The sequence below is a fragment of the Falco cherrug genome, chromosome 2, assembly GCF_023634085.1.
Source record: "Falco cherrug isolate bFalChe1 chromosome 2, bFalChe1.pri, whole genome shotgun sequence".
NCBI classification, from domain to species: domain Eukaryota; kingdom Metazoa; phylum Chordata; class Aves; order Falconiformes; family Falconidae; genus Falco; species Falco cherrug.
In genome coordinates this window covers 3,409,761-3,435,240 of record NC_073698.1, presented here as the reverse complement: position 1 = coordinate 3,435,240, position 25,480 = coordinate 3,409,761, and the positions used below count along the sequence as shown (strand labels likewise).

The 25,480-nt window shown below is 39.5% G+C and overlaps 1 protein-coding gene across 4 annotated transcripts in view; it reads right to left on the bottom strand.

Moving 5' to 3' along the window:
- The window catches only part of UVRAG (UV radiation resistance associated), a 102,730-nt gene that overhangs the window by 7,866 nt on the left and 69,384 nt on the right, over positions 1 to 25,480 (bottom strand). For 3 of the 4 annotated variants that reach the window (XM_005440949.3, XM_027807782.2, XM_055701956.1), the window contains one exon: positions 7,938 to 8,029. In XM_005440949.3, the coding sequence (XP_005441006.1) occupies positions 7,938 to 8,029 (92 nt within the window). Of the gene's footprint in view, positions 1 to 3,652; positions 3,769 to 7,937; positions 8,030 to 25,480 lie in introns of all 4 variants that reach the window. The other variant, XR_008730882.1, reaches the window with a different exon arrangement.

Below are 25,480 nucleotides of genomic sequence, written 5' to 3'. Positions count from 1 at the left end.
TATAAACTTAAGCTCCTCCTAAAAAGAAATGAGCCTAAATTCCTTTGTAAATCTAGGCCTTACAGGCAAATGGGTGAGAAATTAATTAGTTTGCAGAACCAGGAGATTTTTTAAAGAGCCTGTTATGACACGGCTATTCAAGCTAACACTTATGTATGCCTGAACAATACCTCTTTAGTCTAGCAGCCAAAAAAAAAAAAATTAGTCTTCCCTTCCTTACTAAGTTGAACTGGCAGAATGATCTATACTAAGTGATCTAACAGCCTAAACATAGCAGCAACACAAAGCTAAGCTCCCTCATCTACAAAATAACTTCCCAGTTAATAGAGTGCATAAGGCTGCCCTATAGGGCAGTAAAGCAGCAATGATCTTCATTAATCATGCAAGCATTCAAACTAATTAATTAGAACAAAAAGCACTTGCAGCCAGGTTCCTTAAGCTACATGCAATGACATAGACCTTACTTGAGACTGCAAAACCAGGTTTCAAGCTTCTGGGAAGCTTGAAGGGAAGATTTCTGAAACCAGCCATTGCTGCCAATACATATGAACAGGATGGGTTTAGCTTTAGTCAGAAATAAATACAGGGATAAGAGCCCAAATCTGAGAAAGCAGGAACAAAGACAATGGAATGGCTTAACTGTTTATCAAATATTATCTAATTCATTTAGATAAAAGTAAATATACACGAAGGACTTTGGAAATCAGCTGCCTTAGAGTTCGCTGCCTAGGCTCCTTCCACAGTTACCGGAGAGAAGGGTGGGTAATACCCTATTGAGAGTCATTTATAATCAGTAGGAAAGTCACCCTCCCAAGACGCCTGATCTTGATCACAGGGGCAACCTAGGCATCTAGTTTAGGCTGAGCAAGGAGTGTCTAGAAGGCAAACATGAGAAGATGAATAGCTCTCTGCATAGTTTTAAGTACAACAATGGTCATAATCTTGCAGGCAAGTAAAATAAAACCAAAATGGCTCTAGGTACAGTGGGTTAAGCAGTTAAGTCAAGGGGTCTCTTCCTGTTCCATCACCTTCCTCCAGGTGAGGATGCCATGTCACATTAAGGTCAAAAGTTATGTTTACAGAGGCACAGAGCTCAGAAATACTAGGCTGCTATTAATCTTCATGAAAAAAAAAGCAGCTGATGGAGGGTCTCTATTCCATTTGCATTTTCCTTGGGGAAAAGTTTGTACTGTTACCAGAATCCATAGCACTGCATCATGGCAAAGTCCAGAGAAAGAGACATGATGCTTTTATCAACTCTCACAGCTCATGGAATTAATAAAAAAACAAACATATTTAAAAAGGAAGTTAGATGAAGTTAGAAAACTATCATCCAAATTCCACGAAACTTTAAAGACTGTAAGGTATTGTCACCAATGAAAAGAGTTTGGCTTGCAGGAGCATAGTACATTCCTCTAAGGTACAACCTTGACCCGAATTACTGGGGTTGAGCTGGTTCAGCTTCCAGCCACAATTACTTGGTCAGTCTTCAGAGACAGCAAACAGGTGTGGACACCTGTCCAAAAAGAACAGCCTGCAGCTAGTGGAGTATAAAAACTGATCTGATGAACTGTCATCAGGCCTTAATGACTTTTAGTCATCAAGCTGGATCAGACCAGAACCAGTTACATATAGGAGTATGTATAGTACCTATCAGGAAGCAGGATTTATAAATAAATAAATAAATAAAAAGAAGAGAAACCTCAGCTCTATTGGACATTATAGAGAGAGAGTAACATCGTCACCAATCTCAATGTTTCAATTGCATCCAAATCTCAAAAGCCAATTCATAACAGTCTAATTTCAGCTGTAAATTTTACTGGCAGCCAAATTAGAAAGTAGCTGTTTGCTCCCCAAAATACTAGTTTTCACTAGTTAATAAATAGTCGGTTTGGGCATTCGGACAGACCTAAGGCACAAGACAGACTCCATGCTGTAAACAGGCAAGATAAAGGTAGGATACAAACATTTCTAAAGTTATTTTCCTAGTGAATGGATCCTGGTTGCAATCTGTTTGCACTTGTGATAAAAAGAAAAAGTTTCTTCAGTCAGATTCACTTGTGATTATTTAATCTGTCTGCAAGGGGCTCAGAGAAACTGTAAAGCAGTATGAGAGACAGAATACAACTCACAGGCTCAAATATGTATCTTTTCTTCCCCACAAAATGTTTCCTCTGAGGAACATTACTGGATCACAGCTGGTCAAAATACTAAATCTTGATTGCCTGGCCAGAATCCAAAATCCACAGCTACAGCTCTTTGGTATGAGAATACTTAAAAAAAAAAAAAATAACTTAAACACCATTTGATCTTTTTTGTTGCAAACTATGACCTCATGGCAGTAAGAACGCTAAATGAAGGTGTTTAAGTTGGTTTATAGCCATCTGAAATGTTTGAAGCTCCAAGCGCAGCTCTGAGCCAATATCATGTCAACTGTGCTAAAAGCAATAATAGTTTCTCACCTTCTTAGAGATTACTGGTTAAATAACGTACAATAGCAACAGGGCTGCAAAGGGAGGCTGCCAATATGAAGTTAAGGTGAAACTGCATCTTTTGGCAGCTAAGAAATTCTGACACAAGCTTTAGAAGAAAATAATCTTCATAAATTAAGCTACCAGAGGTTTTTTAACTCAAACATTAAGTTTAGAGCTCCTCTTGAATCTAGCAGTATATGAATCAAGACATACTTCGAAACACAAATGTAAGCCTTGGCACACAAGTATTTTTGAGCAAAGCTTTTAAATGCAGGCTCGAAAGGACATCTCCCCGACTACAGACGTGACCTTCTAAAGGAGTATCTCGTATTTGCCAGCATTAGGTAAGCCTATTGTCTAATCTATTCACTAGGAAAAAAATATATCTCCTCACTAGACTGCTCAAGTTTGCAGTGTGCTCTTTACTTGCCACTAATAATCACAAATACTATCCCTCAAAAGTTACACCGAGTGAATAAAATTAAGCTGAAGAATAGGAGAGAAAATGAAAGAGTCTCTTGATTTCATGCAACCATGATTAAGAGTCTGACTTGTGAAAGGTAAATCTGAACATGCAAAAAGGAATAAAACAACGTTCAGAACGTACAGGCTACATATAAGTAGAGATTTGGTCTCAAAAAGCTAGAATAAACTGCATGCTCAAAAGAAAGATTTTAAGAGAAAAACTGTATGGGGCCTTTTGCATCAGCAAAAGCTAATCTTAAAAACAAGCTGCTTTTCTGGAAGCCAGTGAGACTAAAAAAACTGGAAACAGAGAATTACACCCAAAAGGAAACAGAAAAGATTTGAGGGACCACGACTGAGACAGTCTACATCAACAACAACTTTGTCTCATCATCTTTCATGTTAAGTGTCAACGTCCAGATTTGATATCACAAAAGTAAGTTTTTGCAGTTCGGCAGCTTTCATAACAGTGTGCAGCAACCAAGATCTGTCTTTTTTTCATCTATACACAGTACAAATAATATTTTTCAGTATGGGGAAGGGGGAAGAAAAGTAAACACAGCAGAATATAGGTGCCAGGAGAGATATGAAGAGGGAAGCAGAGCCTGTAGACCTGCAAGCTTGCTGCAATAAATCACGCACACTGGGATGTGAAAACATGTATTAATCATTTAAGTGTCATGTCTGAGAAACCAAAACAACACAAATCTCACCAGGCAGAGGGAGTGATCCAGGGAACCTTGATGCAACGGCACTGGACTCTGCAGACCTTCAACAGGGCCACGGGCTGGCCCGGAGCTCCAGGCAGAACATGGAAGTTCATGAAAGCCTGAAGCAGAGACTTTAAAGATAAATTTGCTCCAATAAAACTATGAAATAGGCGGGCTCTTTCACAAAAGCTGTGGGGTTTTTTTGTTTGTTTGTTTTTAATCTGAAGGGGTAAAGAAACTATTTTGTACTCTAATCTAGGCTGATGGTTAGCAGAGAAAGAGGATAAGCCTGAAATAACTATGTTTTTCAGTTACCCTGAATATCTAGGGGATTCAATCCCATTCCAGACGTCAGAGAAATACAGATGTCTCCAGTTAAAAGCAAAAATGAGAACGATGCATGGGCTAGGAGTCCAACAGACAACCAGTCCCATTCAAAGAGAAACTAAGCACTGTGTATTGTATTTTAGCAGTGTGATTATGATTTGACAGAACTTAAATTCAGCAAAACCCAGCTACAGTGCTAAGAAAGGAAACTGAAGACCCACAAAACCAAAAGCAAACAAACCAGGCAGTGCAAGCGAAGTGTAGATAAGAAAAACCCATTGCTGCCTCGTATGTTCCTGCTCTCATCCTGCAAATTAAGGACAACCTGGAAATACCCTCTGCCACAAACCGTAGTCAGCAAAGTACCAGATGACTCCCCTATAGTACCCTGAAAACAAAAAAATCCTTCAAATCTTCATTTTAACAGCTGGTAGCTTTTATGCTTGTTTAAATATATGTTATCAGATATCATCCACAAGACAGTGGGCATTTGTACTCTGCTACGTATGTGCTCAACTGCAATGCTCGATTATGAAAGTCTAGCCAGTTCTTCCTCTTGAGCTAGACTCCCCGTAAAGCCTCATTTCCATTTATATTATTAGGAAATACTAAGAAGCATTGTTTAGAATCATTAGCCTTTAAAAAAAAAAATCAAAAATGAACAACTATTCATACAAGTTTTGGAGGTGAGAAGGAAATGAGGCATAGACATTCATGGCGGGGCGAGGAAGAAGGGAATGTGATACTCCCAGAGAACTATGCTTAATACTTCTACATGTTTTGAAATATTATCCAGCCAAAAAATGTGTTTTGTCTTCCTAACGATTGTGTATCACCTATAGGGAAAAAAACCCTGGTTTTACGATAGCAAAATTTCTAAGGCATAACTGAAGCTTCCATTATCAGTACTTGAAAGTCAGCACACACCAGAAGGGAAGCACAAATACCTGCATTTTGAAAATTACTCCCATTTAACATGTCCCACCAGTCATCCCACCTCTGATTACTCCAGAGCAAACCAAACATCATCAACCTGCACCCCCCTCCCACCCTACTGACGAGTACACACAAGTGCTATAGAATTTACGGTTTCGGTATTTTTGTCCTTCATTCTCAGACTTGCTTAGGGGACCACACATCATCTTAGGATTTTTACATCACTATGATGGATACCACACAAAAATCTCACAGTAATATCTTCCCGATGAAGAAAGCTTTTCTTTATGCATCCTGCTAGTGGATCAAAAGAAAAGCAGGGAGAATCTTTTCAGCTGTGTGTGAAATTACTGACAGAATAAAACGCACAGGGGGCTGAGCTTCCTCTTCTCCAAGCCTGTTTACTTCCACTGTTTTGTTGGCAGAGTTGAATTTCCATCAGGCAACGCTTTTTACAGTATTGCTAAAAGCTGATACTTTTTCTACGCCTGTATTTGTTTTCCTTTGCCAAGACTCTCCTCCCAAAATAAGTGATCTGGACACTAGTTTAGAGTTCACATGGATCAGCATTTCTGTGCAAGGAATGAAAGGTAACAAAGCCAAAGAGGGACACAGAAGCAGGGGCTGGTAAGAGCTGTGGCATGATGATGTCCATTAGGATTTCACCCATTGAAGCAGAATTTTTGTCCCAAAGGTCTGATATATTGAGCTGTGTTACTCTGCGGCACTGACCCTGTTTGAAGCCTGATCTTTTCAAATGGAGCAACAACAGAAAGCTTATTTTTGGTTTTGCCTAGAAGGATATGTGATCTTGTATTGTCTTTAGAACTGATGAGTTGTTCTTCCCATGTTCTACATATTGCAGGAAAAAACAAAAAGACGACACTTTTACAGCTTAGCAACATTTTAGGACTCTACTAAAATATAGCAATAAGAAAACTGTTGGAATAGTGAAATCCTTTAAAAGTTGCAGAAGTGGCTACACAAGAGAAGGCTGTATATCAGCAGTTTGCCTGTTGGTTTTCAACCCAAAACTATGCATCACATAACACTTTCCGCATTCACTTCAGGCAAGTATTTCATCACTAAAGAAATCCACCTTATGCTATGCTGCCATGCAGAGCACGCAAGAGACTAGTCTGCATTACGCTAATAAAAGCTCTGCTACTTCTGCTGGTTTAACATGTAAGGAATTCAAATATAATGAATAGCACTAGAAAGTTTTAACTCCACTGTTAAAGAAGGGCCAGTGCCACAATGTTCAGTGTCATTTCATAGCAGATTTAAAGATTAGTTCAAGGTTGGTTTGAGTCTCCCCTAAAAGCCATATACTAGCCCCCAAAAATTAAGGTTTGGCTATTAATGTTTTGTAGTTTGTTATTAGGAATAACTACTTTCAGTTAGAAAGACTGGAAGCACTCTGTCACCACGATTTAGCATTATATGTGCCAGAAGGAATTATTTCTCAGACCAACTGAAGCAATGAGGGAGTCCACATCCATCACCAGAGCGTCTGGCAGCAAAACCTGGTAAGGTTACCTCAGATGGGATGATACTTTCAATACCTTGGAGTATCCAGGGTACCTGCATGGGGCCAGGTATGACGGAGGGACCACACAAGACTTGTGCAACTTTGAAGCAGGGAATAATTAACCTAGGGATCCTAAAATGGCACAATGCTATGTTTGGGTGGGATTCAGGCACACAAAGAAGGAAGATGAGAATGGAGGACAGAGTAATTGCTTAAGCTAAGAGGCTGCATGCACATACACAATTCAAAGATCTTAAATTTAAAAAGTAAGAATACAACTCATGTAACACCTGCAGAAATACACTTGCTAGTGAATTGTGCCTTCTGCATTTACTGAAGTTTATTTCAGTTTAAAGGAGAATTGGTCAAGCCTCATGCTCAAACAACTGCTGCAAGATAAGCCTACATTAACTTTAGTCATATAATATAGAAATCAGAAAGCTGCGCTGCCATTCAGCAAGACCTGGACAGCCTGGAGAGTTGGGCCAAGAACAACCTCATGAAGTTCAGCAAAGGCAAGTGTAAGGTCCCGTACCTGGGGAGGAACAACCCCAGGCACCAGCTCAGGCTGGGGGTGACCTGCTGGGAGGCAGCTCAGCGGAGAAGGACCTGGGCGTTCTGGTGGGCAGCAAGTTGCCTGTGAGCCACCCGTGTGGCCAAGGCAGCAAATGTTACCCTGGGGAGCACCAGGAGGAACATAGCCAGCAGGCTGAGGGAGGGGATCTTTCCCCCCTGCTCTGCCCTGGTGAGGCCACCTTTGGAGTGCTGTGCCCAGTGCTGGGCTCCCCAGTTCAAGAGAGACAGGGAGCAGTACTGGACAGGGTTTAGTGGAGGGCTACAAAGATGAGGGGACCAGAACAGCTCCCTGATGAGGAAAGGCTGAGAGAGCTGGGCCTATTTAGCCTGGAGGAGAGAAGACTAAGAGGGGAACTTATCTATGTCTACAAATACCTTGAGGGAGAGTGTCAAGAGGATGGGACCAGGCTCTTTTCAGCAGCTATTTTTATTAGCAGCAATTACAATCAACACAATTTGTGTTGATTGTTAATTCAGGTTCCCATGCAGCTCACTTGAATTACACGTTTAAAGCAATGGGAAGCCAAGCACTGACAAGGCTAAGACCTGTCCTGCTAAGGCTGTTACACCTTTCTACCCTCCTAAACTACTGTATTACAGAAGGTCCACGTGCAACCAACCCTTAGACAAAGTTCTTAGAATGATTAATTCACCTCCCTCTAGCAAAGAGCATTGTTTTTCAAACAGTCACCTTCCCCCACTCTGTACACCTCTGAAAAGTGGTGCGGGCCCTTCATATGGAAGATGATACAATGAGCAGAAGAAAATTATGGACATTTACACTGTATTTTGGAAAAGTCACAATCTTCACGCAGCATGCTTAACTTGTGATAAGTTGCTTGCTTGTGAAAAATTCCTACATCTAAATTTTTTGTAGCATCAACCTCTATTCTTTTTAATTACAAAAAAAATACTTACCATCTAACCATTAGCCCAAGCTCCATGAAGTTTTTCAGGTTCGGAAGAGTTTGCCTTAAGTCTGGAGTACTCAGCCCATGTTGATATCTAAGCTACAAGAACAGAAAAAACTACAATCAGCACTGCTTTCCAAAACTCAGATTCCAATGAATACAACACTATGGTCAGTTAATTCCCCAGGTTTTCAAAGAAAGTGTAGAGTAATCAAGCAGTTCCAAAAGATCTATTCCCCTTACAGAAATGTTCCATTTAATACTCATAACCTCTTTTTAGCAAAACCCACCCAAGAACCGCAACAAAATAATCAATCTACTGTTAAACCTCATTATACTTTTTCCATTTCCTATCTGCAACAGGAGAGCAGCCTCACAGCTTAATAAAAATATAGCCTTTAAGTGAAAGGACCAAATTTCAACACTACGTTCTATATTCACTGATTCAAAAACACTTATTTGTGGACATCTGTCTTTCTGAATGTATCAATGTATGCTGGAATCAGTAGTGGAATTATTACAGTAACATAAACTAGTAAAAATACACACTGTCACACAACTAATCTAAATCTATGTTCCTTACACAGTTTACACGAACATTTAAACTGCTGCTCTTATTCTCATAATTAAACCCAGCATTCAAATAAAATGCCATGTAGCTAAGAGAAAGGCTTCAAGCACTGACTTAACTTTATCCCAAGTATTAACTCCTATGTGGGTGCAAATGTAAATGAAAGATCCAACACACTGACTCCATGCAAACCACAACTTCTTTTACCCTCAGATTATTAAATGAAGTACAGATGACATAACTGCCACTGCTGGCAATTATAAACTCCTTATTTAAGAAGTCCTCAAGCTAAAAACGTCTCTGAAGAAAACGGCACAGGGAAGGGAAAAAGTCCATCTGTCTTTCAAGATTGAATCTCAAAACTTTAGGGAAACTTTGCAGGGAAATTTATCCCTTGTGTGGTTAAAATATGAAAAAAAAAAAAAATCCCTGAACTCCAGTTTCTTTAAGACTACCAGAATGAAGCAGTATCAACTTAATACACAGTTCTCTGCAGATGTTAACACCCTCTACAAGTCACAGTTGACCTCCAATATGCACATTCACCAACTGCACAAACTTGATACCAAACAGAGCTACTTGCTGAAACATGGAACAAACCCAAAGTCAAATTTGCTTTTTAGAATTACACACCTGCTTCCATAACTCATGAAAGTATGGTGTACGCAAGCATCCTCAAAGTTAGAAAGACTGATTTCTGACTTCTCCCAAACAGGCCAATCAGTTTTCCACAGAAAAACACTCTTGAAATTGGGAATGATTTCTATGTTTGTCTGAGTTTTAGAAAGAAAAATTGCTTTGGAAGAAAATCATCCTCAATACTGTATTCTGCAACAGGAGGCCATTTATTACAGTTTATTATTTCCATATGGACACAGCCAAGTCATACGGTGGGCTTGGATTCATATTTTCTGCTACAATGACAGAGCCTGGATTAAGACAACCACACAATATAAATTACTAAACGATCACCACATTCTCCTGATGGGATTACAGTGGATTTGGTTAACCAAGGAACTAGCCTGAGGCAAAAGAAATAAAAAGAAAAAAACACAAAATCAAAAACATTACATTTGTTCCTCCTACTACAATCAAATGCTCACAGAATACCCCTTTTTTTAGTCGTCCTTAAATTCTAAAGTTTCAGAGCATGAAAAGAATTGGATTAAGGAATCCCTCTATTTCTAACAGCCAAGAAAAGAGGAATGCATGCAAGACTCATATCAAAACATGAGCAAAGCAACTGTTTCTGCTAAAACACATTTCATATTGCAAATAGTAGAGATGCATCGTAAATCAAGTTATGATGGAAGTTTTGTGAAACCTCTAGAAAAAAGATTTCATGTTATAAATTTTATTCTGTTTTGGCTTTCTAACCACTTAAAAACAAAGCAATATTGCCTTATGTGTCTGGATCAATACAAGTTGATGATGGTGTATTTATAAAACAAACCTACAAGTAAATCAGAAGCTGCTGAAAAATTCACCTGCCTTCTAGTGACAGGAAAAATATAATAATAAAAATAATCAGTTGAAGCACCAGAGCCATGAGTTACTTTCAGGGTTTTAATCTGGTTGCAAAATTACCTCCCCATCAATGCAACAAGGTTAACTCCTACTTCACAGTGGTCTGCAGTAGTTCCACATACCAAGAGATATCTAAGTCTATGAGTAGAACCCACTACACATGCTGCACATGGCCGGGGGGTGGTGGAATGAAGAAAGATTTCTCTTTTACTTAAAGGAGCTGAACTCCTCTTCCTCCTACTCTTATCCTCTGGCAACACTGCATCATTAGTAAGGAGGTGGGGTTTTTAACCCAAACCATAAAGCATTTCTCACACACCTTTCCCCTTTCCTGAAGTTCAGTACTCTTTAACAGCCAGCACCAAACATACAGGGACATTTACTCCATCTCATCCAATAAATAAGACACTGAATAACAGTAATAACCATCACCTGTGTGACCTGTTACAGTAGGATACAAGTACCCTTTAACATTGAAATCAACTTTAAAATAAGAGAAAAATGTAGGGAGAAGACAGCTGCTTTGTTCATGAGACTTAAAAGGGCAGAAAAACAAAACCAGAAAGAGAAGACCTTGGGGGTGCTTGTGGATGAAAAGCTGGATATGGCCTCGCAACGTGAATTCACACCCAGAAAGCAACCCATGCCCTGGGCTGCATCCCCAGCAGCGTGGCCGGCAGGGCGGGGGAGGGGGCTCTGCCCCTCTGCTGAGACCCCCCCCACAGCGCTGCGTCCAGCTCTAGAGTCCCCCACATCAGAAGGACACGGACCTGTTGGAGCGGGCCCAGAGGAGGCCACAGAGCTGGTCAGAGGGCTGGAGCCCCTCTGCTGTGGGGACAGGCTGGGAGAGCTGGGGCTGTGCAGCCTGGGGAGGAGAAGGCTGCGGGGAGACCTTAGAGCAGCTCCCAGTGCCTGGAGGGGCTGACAAAAGTTGGAGGGGGACTTTTTACAAGGGCCTATAGTAAAGGAACAAGGGGGAATGGCTTTAAACGGAAAGAAGGAAGATTTAGATTAGATATTAAGAAGAAACTTTATACTGTGAGGTGGCAAGGCACTGGCACAGGTTGCCCAAAGACATTATGGATCCCTGGCAATGTTCAAGGCCAACTTGGATGGGGCTTTGAGAAACCTGGTTAATGGAAGGTGTCCCTGCCCATGGCAGTGGGATTGGAACCAGATGGACTTGAAGGTCCCTTCCAACCCAAACCATTCTGTGATTCCATGACCACGTGCCGTCTTGATTCTCCTAAGAAACAGAGTTCAAATTTCAACTGTTGCTATTAAACACCACTCATCTCCACCTGCCTCACACTAAGTTTCCAAAGGAACCAAGTGACATTTACAAAAGCAGCATTTTATTTAAAAATTAGATTGCTCCTTCAGGATATTACAAACCCAGCCATCCAAAGAAAATGTGCCTGTTAGAGTGAACAAGTGTCCAAGATTTGCGTTCACATTTATGACCACGTATTCTCCATAGGACTGTGAGTAAATAATTAATGATGTTTAAGTAATAAAATATTAATTGCCATTTCCTTACTAATATTTAGTTCCTATATACAGCTTTGTTTTCCCAAGTGCTGTGTGAAACTTACTTGATTGAACAAAAACACATAGTATACATGAACTGCTAAACAAATAAGCTAAAGATATCAGACACTTCAGACAGGAGTCTGAGTCTGTTCTCACACCAGTTACTAGCAACACTTACTCCACAGAAATAAGATGTAGAAGATGAACTATTCATAAAATAGAATGCATCTCAAGCAAGAACTTAAGGGTACTGATATTTGGGGGTGGGGGGTGGGGAAATCACACTATAATTTCTTTCAATTACACAGATTCCTTTACTCATCTCAAAAAAAGGACATTTCAACATTTTACTGTCTTTGATTTCTACGTCAACTGTTATTGCTCACTTAGAGATGTAAAGAAGTAGTTTAGCCAAATGTATCTTTAAGTACATATTCATGTTTCTACAAGATTTTAGAAAACAACTCTAGATTAAACCAATTTGATTACTTTCCGAGAAAACTTGTATCCTCAAGCCTCTAACACTACAAATCCAGTGAGATAAACTTAAGAATTTCAACATTATGAAAAGACTTTGAAAAGAGGATAGACAGTAATTATAACTGTCAGGAGGTAACTGTCTAGACTGCTTTTGTAAAATCTGATTTTATTATATTTTTTTTTGTTCTAAGACAATTTCAGGAAGTACCTGTACAGAAGAATCTGAAGAAAGAGGAAATTATGTTTATATTAAGGCCAACTCTGACTCTTAGAAGACCAGCCTATCATACTAGTTAGTATTTTATGTTGTACTTAGTATTTATTCCAACATTACAGAAAACCATAAATGCTGACATAAACTGCATTTAAAACAATGGTTCTCAGAGTGAAAGGTAGATTTATTCTTAAGACTTGTATTAGCTATCTAACAAAGTATTTGAACAATTTCCACCAAAGACTAAGAAAGCTGTCCCAGCTAACACAACCACAGTACTAGCTGTAGGTGAGGCATGACAAACAAAGTTAACTCCTAACAAGTCAGGCATAATTGGTTTAGACTCTTTGGGAAGAAGAAGTTTCTATCTGTATTTCCTTTTGTGCAATGGTTTGAACTCAGACTGGAAGTGTCAGTCCTCAGCAGTGGATCACCTCCAACCTGAGCATCTCTAAACCACTACTGCCATCCAAGTATCTTCCAAGTATTTATTTTGTCAGCTAGGCTGTTAACTACTTAAGCTTTTATGTAGTCTGACCTGATTTTCATTATCACCTTCCTAAAGGTAACAGTTCCACAATAAAACATTAATTCATCAAATTATGACAAACATAGCTATGTCATTTGTTAAGTAATTCAAATACAAACCTGCAAAGGCTCCGTTACTCTCCTATAAAGTCCGTAAAAGAAGTATTAGGACTACTGAAGTTTTTCAAATAAGTTGGCTTAAAAAGAAATCATTTAGCCATTATTTCTAGGTAACATCAGATCGTACCCAAGATTAAATCTAGAGCTTTTGCCACTAAGGGGCTGCCTCTTAAGAAAAATAGTAGTATCCTGCGTTTATGTGCAAAAAAGAATAGCCCATTTCCTATGCTAATTCCTGTAACAGTATTTAATGACTAATGGTATACAAGTATATACATTTACTTCCAGCCAGAAACCACAGAGTACCTGGACTGGAATATCCTTTTTGGGGAGCACAGAATGACTCCAATTCTGAACTCATCTGTTCATCATTTACCATATTGTTTCCCCATCCATTTTCATCTTGTTCTAAGACATGTGGAAGCAGCCTTACAGCTCAGCCTGTTAATAAGATTCAAAATACCAGCCCCTTCAGTACATGTTATGCGTAATACTCAAGTCTACACTGAAGTGTCCAGCATTTTTGCACTTCTCTTAGCCTCTACTGCAGACAACTGGTCCTTGATGTTGTAGCACCGTCTGTATCTACACAAGAGGTGGACCCAACCCAGTACTGCACTATGCAAGCTCATGTACTGTTAAGGCAGTCAAGAACAATTTTGAATTATTTTCAATTGAATGAGGAGTTTTTCTTGATAGCATCAAGCATTTAAAAAGGACATCTGCTCCACAAATGTGAAAACCTATAAACAAAAATAGAAGCTGAAGTGTTCTTTCAATCAAGTTCGCAGCATTGGTTAGAAGCCAAACATTTACATAAGGTTTTCAGAGGATGTCAAGTACTGGGACAGAAATATAAAATTCAAGTTTTAATAAAATGACATAGTTAATTGTTTTACAAGATCCTGGATGACTTTTCAGAGTATGAGGGAGCACTGGCTGGGATTCAGATGACTAAGCACTGCAATAATGAAAACAGAAAGTGTTGTTACAATGCCTGTTGCTATATAAACAACCTTGGGGGATCAGTGAAATAATGCCTGCTGCTATATAAACAGTTGTGTGCGTTTATACCTTTTGGGGAAAATTATAAAATTTTAGATTTGCACTCTTAACATGTTGCTTGCCTTTGTTTTATTAAAGCTAGCTAGTTGTTCTAGCTCTGAACAGCTACATGGGTTTCCTGAAAAACCCTTAGGGTACAACATTAGCTAAACATGTGATATCAGTTAGCTCTTTAGATAACGCATCTCAAAGCTAAACATTTAAAATTAATTTTCATTTTTCATATCTAAAAGACTGTCAGTATACACCTATCTCAGTGTAAAAGTAAATATAACCAAGGCTTGCTTTTTTTTTTTTTTTTTAAGCTTCTTGGGGAAGTTGGGGGTGGGTGGGAGGGAAGCAACATAGCAAGCACTGTGATTACAGCAAGTCTTCAAGTCCTCAGTCTTGCTTTCAGAAGGAGCAAATACAGAACTGCCACAGCAGTGACAGCCCTCACCCAAACAAGAGGAAGTGCTCAAATACACAGCTATTTTTATGGAAATGCTGACTTGTTATTGTGATATGCCAATGTCTGCCTCTCTCTCTCTCTCAAGTGGATTTCAAGGCTGTTCAGAGGTCCACCCTGGTAAGCAGATGTTTACTTTGTAATTCTTCTAAGGGTACTAAACTAACAAGAAAAACAAGTTACATCAACATCCTTGAAGACCCATGTCCTTCATTAATCCATTAGGCACAAGCTTTAAAGTTCCTCAAGCTGACCCTGCCTGCCTAGAGCCTTCATTAAGTCCATCTCAAAGGACCTGGATCACAATTTTGCTTTAGCAATAACAAGTAAGGCATACAAAGAGCAATCAAGGCAGTAACTGGAGATAACTCTGTTTTAAGCTGTCCCTTCAAAGGCTGCTTCCAATTACACCATTATTTTTAAAACATGTGTCCGATTCCCCCCCCACGTACAAGGCAGAGGCTGCTATAAGACACATTTCTCCTACTTTGCTCTGTAACAGTCACAACTAACAGTTGAAATACTGCAAGTCACTGGTCCAAGACACTCAATAGTACAGTTGGGAAATGTTGATCTCTACATTATGGCTAAGCATCTGCACACAGGTCTGCACAGAGCTCTAAATGATTCAGTTCTCACAAACTGCAAATGCCTATGTAACTTTTTCTCACCACTGGTTCCTCCTACCCCAAGAACAGCCTGTCTCCTCTCTCCTCTCAGCCTGGGGAATTTTAATTCAATTCCACCTGAAAGGTAGTGGAAATTCATGCATGAAACCTAAGTGCATCAGTGATTCAGCAGTGACCAGGGAAACAACACACTCATCAAATAACAGCTCTAATTCCCTTCTACCTTCTTTGATTTGCCTTAGCACTCTATTTAGCTGCTGCTTCCCCTCACATCCACCAAAATGTGAAGTCTGATCAACATTAAAACACAGCAGCAGCCTGGATGCTAATGCTCAGCAACTTGTAATATTCTGCCAAACATTTACGAAGTAGTTTTCTTCCAATTTTTAAAAATGAAATGTGATAATAGGCAATATTTAATACCAGATTTTGGTTTCACAGCAATAGTGTTTATTGGAGATAGACCATAAAAAAATAAGGAAATAGGAGTACGTGCTTGAATACATGCAGAACACACTGTAGAACTAAACATTTAGATGAGCCAAAAGCCGCCTTTCCTCCAGGACTCTCTCATACATATTTGTGAAACCTTTCCTGAGTGTAAACACAATACCTCTCCAGAGAGGTGTCTCAAACATCAGCCTTCATGGTTTGAGTCTGGTGTCTCACTACAGATATGGGAAGCCACCGTCAAAGACAGACTGGGGGAAACAGCCACTTACATAGGTAAAGTATTCCTGTAAAATTTGGTGGTTAGTGGGCTTATTATAAAAATAACATATATAGGCCCCTTTGCCCATAAAGGTGCCTCTCATATACCATGACTATTTTACAGAAAGAACATTAAAAAAAGCAATTTAGAAGATAAAGCAGTTACTGGCCTCAAAAGCTTCCCCTCTTCCCCAGTAAAATACTCAAATAACTAAAACCACGTTTACTGTTCAGCCATAGTCTTGCTGCATTATAGCCTGATGAGATGAAACCATACAGCATAACCTTTCCAGGTTCAGGTCAGAACTTTTTAAAATGGCTCGGTATCACAAAGTGATGTTTATTGGATTATAAGGCATGGGCACACTTACTTCCCATGACCTCATTCATCCTGAGCTTTTTGTATTAAAAATCATTACATCAGGCACAGAACAAAAAGGTCAGATGTGCAAAAGCTAGGAAAAAGATGTCACATTTTGTAGCTCAGTCTTAAACATGACATTTTCTTTATGCATTTAGCTCCTCAAGCATAATTTTGCGCTGCATGAGAACATTTGAAGTTTGCTTTTTACCTATTTACACCAAAAGGGCAATAATCTCAAGAGTACACAGGTAGATACAGAGAACTCGCCCACCGTGTCCTAGCTGAAAATCAAGAGTGAATACAGCACAGAGCCCAAGCTCATCAGCCCGGCTGAAAGACTGCATGGCCACACCAGGGTCATTCCATCAGTTCAGGTGGAAGTGTCATCTGCATAAGCCTATGAACTCCTTTCTGCTGGTGATGAGGTTTCATCATCTGATGACAGTTCAGAACAATATAGTAAAGTTTCCAATCAAGGCTTTGGAAGTTGGTATATGGTGCTACTCGCACTTCATACTTCTTTTTTTTCATTACCGTCGTATTTTGATAAATCCACACCAAAGCCAGGCAATTTTCCCTTTTGGCATCAGTCCAGCTTTACCTCATACCTTAAGATGATACAGGAGAGGAACCTGCAGAAGTATTTCAGTGTGCACAAAGCACTCCATGAGGTACTGCAACACAATCTTTCAGCTACTTGTTCTTTCATACTATGCTGGGAAAGCCCTTGTTTAAAAAAAACCTAAACACCGAGCTTTTGGCAGTTTTTCTAAAGTATTCATTCAGGTTTGTAAAACCTGCTCCTTCAGGTGAAAAGGCTCTTGTTTTGAGAAAGCATTACTCAAACAGCAAGTGATCCATTCCACACCACAGAGCCCACATGTAGAAAGAATTTGGGGATTCTCAGCTCCCAGCCCCATGTTTCACCTAAGCTGCTTCCCAGGTATCCATTACGCTACTTTTAATGGGCAAAAGAGATTGACTTCTAGAAAAGATGAGATTTCCAATCAAACCGGGAAACCTCTCATTTGAGGAGTATAGATTCAATAGTTTAGCCTGTGTAAGACTTGCTTCCTATCACAATAACACCATCATTCAGAACACCAAATGGCACTAAGACACATCAATATTGGAAATTTTTTCTCATATGATGGACAGTATTTCAAACTTAAAAGCTGAGGTCAGGGAGCATTAAACCAAGGTCTGTTCAGCAATGGCTTTCCTAAAAACAGCTAGCAACTTACATTGGCTAAATAGAACCAGAGCTTGTTTTTTTCTAGTTACACAATATTAAGAAATATTGACGTGAATTATGCACAAGGCCAACAGACAGATAGCCCCTTTAGCATCTCCAGTCTCTTGAAAACCAAATTACTTCAAAGCTCTGGATTTCCAAGCATTATGGACTAATCAGAAAAGTAAATGAGCCAATACTGGAGACCAACTTGCTTTAAACGTCAACCACAGTATATAATAGGTCTGAAAGGCATTTATGGATAATTAAGCAGCTGTCACAACCAAAGCTTTCAAAACAGGATTTGTACCCTGATGTGCCAAATCCTATGCATAGAAGTATGACACAAAACCTGCCTCATGGAACACAAAGCATACATATTAAAACTATGCAACAAGAGAACAAAGCATGTGGGTGGATGGAGAAGTGTAAATTACAGCTCAGAAAAGAAAAAAAACACTACAACAAAACAGAAGTCACAGCTTGTCGCTTGCTAATGAGAGAAGATTGGTTTTTGTGCATTAAAGTAAGCGAGGTTTCAGAAAATTATGCAGTTTAACTTGTTGGGGGTTTTTTCTTACACATTAAGAGATGGCAACACAGCAGAAAGCAAGAAGGGTCCTGAAGAGACAGGCTCACAAAGGAGGTCCATGAATTCCACAGGTGTTAACACTTTATATCTGAAAAAAAAAATCAAGCTTTGCCTCCAGAGCACACACCCTGCTTGTTAGGAGAAGTTATAGACTGTATCTTTTTCCTACACTAACACATTGTGCCATGCCTTGATAACAGACTTCCCACTTTCCTATCTCTTTCAATTTCAAAATGTAGTGCTTATATATACTACAAAGCAGTTTAAGTTGGCAAATCACACGTGTTTATGTCAGCTTAACTATATCAGGAATTCATTTTCCTTTTGATTACTCAACTTTGGTTCTATTTTAAAACACTTCTTTTTAAAAAGCTTAGCAGGCTGAAGAGTTAATGCACAGAAATGATGACAGCTACATAGTACACAAGTGATCTAACATGCAGAACATACTTGCAGGGGGTGATACCCAAAATTACTTTGGAGAAGTGACTCTAAGCACAGCTGGTGATGCCACTTCTCTTATTCCACCCAACCACATTGTTCACTCCACCTCATCTGCTCCAAACTCTCTGCACCAGAGCAAGCAGCACGGCCTCCAGTGCTACCTGGTCTGAAGCTGCAAGTACAGTGATCAGTACAGGCTGGAAAGCCAAGATCTGCTCCTCCGCTGAGCAAGTTCATATTGGCCTTTGCTGAGCAGTACAGATTGCTTACAGGGCAAGGATAGGCAGACTTTCATCTGAATGAAAGGATGACTGTTATTACAGCTAATCCAGTCTCATTTCAACCTATTTTATCTTGGCATGGGTGATAGGAAAGGAAAAAAAGAAAGTCTTCCAACAAGTTTGCAAAAAACATATGTAAATTCCCCAATTCTAAATGATCTGGCTAGGTATTAGCCCACTGCTACACTAGGAGACTTTCAGGAATGAAACCTTTCCTAAAAGCTTTTGGCTGTGCGCAGCTGGAGAAGGTACTTTGTGGTTTTTCAGGTGCAGTCCCTTCCTCTTAACATTAAAATGAATGCTTGGCACTTTACAAGATGAGGACTCAACTCTGGCTTCAACCTGTGCTCTTTCAAGAACACTTTTCCCCATGCAGTTAAATTGGCCACAAATTCAGACAGTGCATTCTTTCTGAACTGTATGTTTTATGATCTTAGTTTAGGGGCCTCATAAAAGATGTAGTGTGCAAGCCACAGTATCCTACACTCAAAGGGTCATAACCACTGCATCTACACCGATACCCACAGAACTCTTAAAGACACTTCTGCTCAGTAGTGTTTATTGCCAAAACAAATTTCTAGTCCTAACATTTCTGCCGTTCAACTTCCCATGGAAAAGTTTAATAGTTTCTATTATAAAGTTGATTTTCTCACATGCTTGATAGCCTAACAGAGCCAGAAACTGAACATCTTGCCTCATTTCACAGTTAAAAGCTGAATTTCGGTTCAGTTTCTTCCATATGGCCCTAGTACATAAGCATTCAACTTTTAGTCCATTCAGCTATTAGAAAGGTATCAATCTGCCTGCAACTAAAATACATCAAGAAGTATTTTGCTTTTCTTCTGTGCTTCCACGAATGTTACTTACCTCGGGCATTAGACAAGCAACTGAACCAAAAAGCACCATTCCCACCAGAGCAGCACTGGCTGATCAACAGCTCCAGCACCTTACATAAAGCACGTAAATGTTGCCTGCCCCCATGTGGACACATCAACTCTGCACACACGAAAGGAAGGCTAAAATCCAAGTTACTCGCTTGGATCTGTACTGCGTTGATGTGAAAACAAACATCCTTTGGAGAGCTGACAAAAGATTGAGTGATTTTTTTTTGGTGTCAAATAGCAATGTTCCTCTGTTGCTAATGACTGTCAGATGATAGCAGAGCTATTCTTTGGCTAAAGCTGAGCAAATCATGCCAATGTGAATAGGAGTATCAGTCTAACATCACTCAAAAGACGTCTGACAAAACAAATCAAGGCCGGATCAGAAGAGAAGCCTTGCCTTGTGAGGTGATTGTGAGCACACATTCAGCCGGAACAGAAAAAAAAACCCCAACCAATCTTACCACATGTGGTGTAACAAATCAAAAAGATTTCACAAAACCTGGAAGTGATGACTGGGAAGGTATGCTCTGACTGCCACCAACCGCAGAGCCTCCCTGACAAACACCAGCAATCAGCTGGGGTAAGAGTAGACATATTCACTCCTTAGCTTGGCTCTAGGAAATCAGAGAGCCATGTGACAGCCCAAACTGTTTGGTACCCAGTTTTGCAAGTCTCCCTCCAAGACCCAGTAATTTAGACAAGGACAGAACACCACTGTTTCCAAGGCACTGTCCACTAAAGCCAGATGGAAGTTGTAGCCAACATCACAGCAACAACAAAGCCAAAAGGGGTCCTGCAGTGATCATAGTTCAGGCCTGTGGTTCTGCGGTGAAGCTGGACTGAGACTCAGAATAAGACATCCAGAAGATCAAGAGACAAATTAAACTTCCACTTCCTTCAGTGGCTGACCAAAATACCACATCATCATTTGATACTCAGAGTTGCAAATAAATTGATTGTCCCATGCAAGAAAATAGCTGCAGTAAATCCCCTTCTGACTGGGTCCAGAAGAAACCAGCTCTACAGCTACAATTATTTCCTCTCCAAGCAACTGTGCAACTGGAAGAGCAACAGTGCCTGCCAAGTATCATGCAAGAGACAACTTCTTGAATACCTAAAGGAACTGGAAGTTTCATGGTCAAGGTGGTCACACTCTCTTCAAAAGCTACACATCATATAAGCATGGGTTAGAAATAACGACCAATACAGAAAAAAAACCCATGTAATATTAACTTGTATACAGCTTCAGGCCAGGTAATCTCCAGTAGTGACACTGTGTGTGCTCATTAAAGACTCACCTCAAGAAAGAAGGTCACTAAAATAAGATCATCTCTTCATATGTAATGAAGAGTCTACACTGAAGTCAGGCCCAAGCATTCCCAGGCTCTGGGAATGAAGGAAAGAGACAGCAAAACAGCTGGTAAAGCAGCAATAGAGCTTCTTCCTTTCTACAGGCCTGAGATTTGAAACTCAAAGCCACTGCACTCTCATCCCCACACACCCTAAGATTAAAGAAAAAAAAAAAAAAAAAATCAAAGAGCCAAGAGCAAAAAACCCTGGAGTGCCAAGACCACTGCTCAAGGACTTGTGAGAGCTCAGCTTCACAAGGTCCGTGTCTGTGCCCTAGCTGAGCTGCACGCGTTGGATGTTCAGTGACAAGAACTCAAGGATGCTAGCTTGCCCACGCTGTGTAAAGTTTTGCTTATCACCCACAAAAAAAAACCCTCACAACGCTTCAGTGAGCTCCTGATATACATTCACTGTAGCAGGAAGTTTTCACAGTGTAATCTCAACACCTGTGCTGTGAAAACCAATGCAAGAGTTGATTTCATTCCCCTACTACTTAAAGCCTCATCTTCCTCAGATACTCCACACACATCCGTAACATAGCAGTTGCAGTTTGTGGGGCCAGCCACCTCCTCAATGATCTCCCAGAGCCTAATGCTTTTGAGAGCTGAGCAATTCATTCCCATTTTTAGCAATGGCATTTAGGAATGACAGTGACTTTTTTTTGTTGTTGATATTATTGGACATAAGTCACTAATTTCCCTTTGAAAAAAATAACGCATTTGTATGTTTGCTAGAGTCAGAGCTGAAATCTTAACTGACAATTTATGGTCTTACCTAACGTTATCCAACTTTAAAAGCTGCTTTGTGAACTTCATGAGGTATTCAATTTTACAAATAGAAAATATGGGGATTGAAACAATTTGTGCTCACATACAGATGGAAGTTATTACGAACTCTCGGAATTAACACACATTGTTTTGACTTCGGAATGTAACAGCAAAGCAAGTTTCTCCAAATAAATGCTCTACCAAGCTAGCACTGAGCTGCTTCTAATTCCAGCTGAATTCTCTTGAGTGCAAGATGTGGTTTTCATTGTTATTATCCTGCTGTTTTACAAAACAGTACCACTTTATCTCCAGAAGAGTTTTTATTTCAGTAATTTTACTTAATATCAACCCAGTCTCACTTCTTCCCACTCACGTTTCTCCTTGCTGCCAGAACTCTGGGTAATTGTGAAAGGGAAAAAAAAAGAAAAAAAAAAGGCCAAACTCCAGAAATATAAAAATCTGTGAAAGCCGGGAAGCTTATACAAATCCTTTCAAGTATTTCTTTGATACAGGTTTTTCTGGGCTCTTTGTTTCTCACCCACAGTGATCAAGACTTGCACGAATGATTCAAGTAAGGTGATGGAGACCTAAGCTCTTTTCTTAACCCTCCAGTAGAGTCAGCACTGTTCCTCCTAGACACCTCCAAACTTCCCACAGCACCCGGAGGGAATTAAGCAAGTGATCTGCACTTATTCACAACAGAATAATTTGCAGGACCGGTTCTTTGAATTAAGGCAAACACCTTTGGGCCTTAAAAGGATACCCTCACAGGTTGTGACAGTCCAGAGATAAGAAAGATGCAGCTCATTCTCAAGCCAAACATAATTATTTTCACACATTCACATGAAGTATATCTGGAAGCTTCTCTCAAAGCAGCCTTAAGATCTTCAAAAAGCTACTTATGGGCTCCTTCGAACTTGAGATACTCCGTGATTCTAAATTCAACAGTTCCAGTCTTCAAAGGAACACTCAAAAGGATTCAATCTCAGGTTTTTCAATCAAGTCAGTCCCTGAATACAGAAGTTCTGTGATTTATTTCTGCATGTTATCTACTGTTCTGCTTTCATGCTGCTTTTGCAACAGAATTTCCCCATGGCAGAACTATAAAAAGCTGCAATATTTGAACACATATCAAAACAAAGGTGACTACAACAGTTTATATGGACTTCAGTAACACTTTCCTGATTAAATAAGTAGTAGAAGCCCCCTAAAAAATCTGATTTACTTTTATTATGTTTTTATATTCAACAGCATACAATTTCAAGCATTAACATGTGAACCACTGGTGTTGTACGAACCACTTCAAAGTCTGGCCACTGACTACTCTAGCCTGTACTAGTTACAGCGATCATGTAACTTTGGAAGCTTTTTTTATACAAATACCTACTTAAAGTCTTCATTTACTTTTATGAGTTTAAACACATGCCAATGATTTCAGAAACCAACTGCAAGGATTTGGAAGGCAACACAGGTGAGTGACCATGTGTTCAACTGTTCATAGTTCTTTAGAAATTGGACAAGGACAAAATCAGAATGAAAGATTTCAGTAGGTTCAGCAGTGGTAACAACTCAGGTAACAGCTCAATGAGAAAAAACAGGAAAACAAGTGAAGTGATGACAGTTCCTATTAAAAAAAAATAGTACAGGCAGAAGCACCAACTAACCAGACTACAACAACTAGAAAGACTACAAACTTGGGCTCACTGAAGAGGTTCATAATCTCAATGAAGAAACACACACAGAGCACTTGCATCAAGTAACTGAACAGCAAACTCCAGAATAGGAACAAAAACATGAAAGGCTGAAAAGCAAAGCAAACAGCATCACAACTCACAAGTTGCAGAATGAACTAATGTATTTACTTAAGTAGAGATTAAACAAGCATTGATTTGATAGTAATGGAGAGAAAGCTATCAAAGCATTTGAAGGAAAGAGTATTTAATCCCTTTTTCTCACTAGTCTTCCCCATGAAAGTCAAGTGTGAACAGCTGGCTGCCATTATTAATACCAGCAACAAAGAGTCACAGTCTAAGTTATACTAACAGCTTAGTTAAGTGAATTTCCAAGATTAGCAGGACTTGATTAACTTCATCTTAAGATATTTTAGCCTTAAAGTAATTTCAGAGCCATTGGAGGTTATCTTCCAAAATATACTAAGCATGGGCAAGATACCAGAAGTCTGGAAAATGGTAAATGCTATCCAAGCTTGAAAAATAAACACCACAAAAAGACCCAAAAGCTTTACTTCAATTTGGGGTAGGGAGTGGGGGAAAAAAAAAGAACTGGGAAAAAAACCCAAACAACTAAAAACTAAGCATTAAAAAAACCCTAGATTCTTCAAGAATAAAACTGTCAGACCAACCTAATTCCAAGCCTTACAAACAGGGTAGAAACTGAAATGTCGTATTCCTTTTGGAATTTAAATAAATCTCTTGGCACTTTATGGTCTAACATGTTCACAAGCATTCTGGGGAAATGGGATATTGACAAAGTATGAACAAATACAGAGCAAGTACATACTCTTTGGGTGAAAACCAATGGTTTACCGCTGTAAATGGAAGCACTAGTGAAGCTGAGAACCTAGACCCCACCTAAGTCTGGGCTTTACCTCAGTTCTATTCCATATTTTAATTAGGTAAGCTGGATAGAGAATAGCCTCAGATGCAGATAGCACAAAGCTGAGACTGAGCTCTCAATGTACCTTTCCCCATCCTCTAAAGTTACATCACCAAATCAGAAACATGACCAAGAACAAAAAAGTGCATCTTTAAGGATACATCCAAGGTACAGCATGTAAAACATGAATTAAATGAGTCGCCCACGCAAATTCAGAATGAACTACTTTCTTGCTGTGCAGAAGAGACTTGGGATTGCTGGTTGCAATGATTTGTGAAAAATCACTGTCTTAGGTTGTTAAGAGTACAAACCTATTAGAACATAATGAACTGGGAGGGGGAAAATGACAACACCTGCGAAGCATTTCTGCCATCCTACTCAATGTTTTGAAGACAACAGCTCCACACTACATCCAACTTTGGGCACTGCACTTCAAGATAGATGTGCATTCAGATGGAGAACAACAGACAACAAGAACGCTCAGAAATTAAGAAGTGCGAGCCATGAGGTAACCCATTAGAAAGGAGAAGTAATCTTTCAATGCCTAGGTTTGCAAACAGGAAGAGACTTAAACAGATTATTATAGTAAGTGATTACGTGATTAAACAGAAGCAAGACAGAGTTGGATTAGATGTCAGAAAAGACTTTAATGGCCAAGACGCGCAAGCATTGGAACTAAGCAGTACTTAGATCACAGGTTTTCCTTCAGGGAAAGTTACACAAACATCTACCAGGGATAGCGTAAGAGCAGCTGACTCTGCCCTAGGGCTATTAAACAATCTAAATGGCTTCCCCAGGTCCCTTTCAGACCAGATTTTTGAACATTTTCTGAATTCCATACCAAATGTGTTAGCAACAGGTATTAGTGCCATCTCATATACAAGTTTGTAAACCTGTAACTCACATGCTTGCCAAAGTAAAGGATGATTTTTAAAATATATTAAGAGCAAGGAAGTAAGGATCATTAGAGGGCTGCTTCTTTTTTAATATCAAGTCATACACTTGCAAGTCTTGATTTTCCAGCTTTTCATGTTTTCTTGTCATAAATACAGGGGTAGAATATTAGTTAAAGTAATAAAACAGCAAAATTAAAGGCAGTAATGAGAATGACACCAATGGATTCCCAAGTATGACAATAAAAATAACAGAAAACATTTACAATTTCCAAAACAATGTGTATAGAATCACAGCA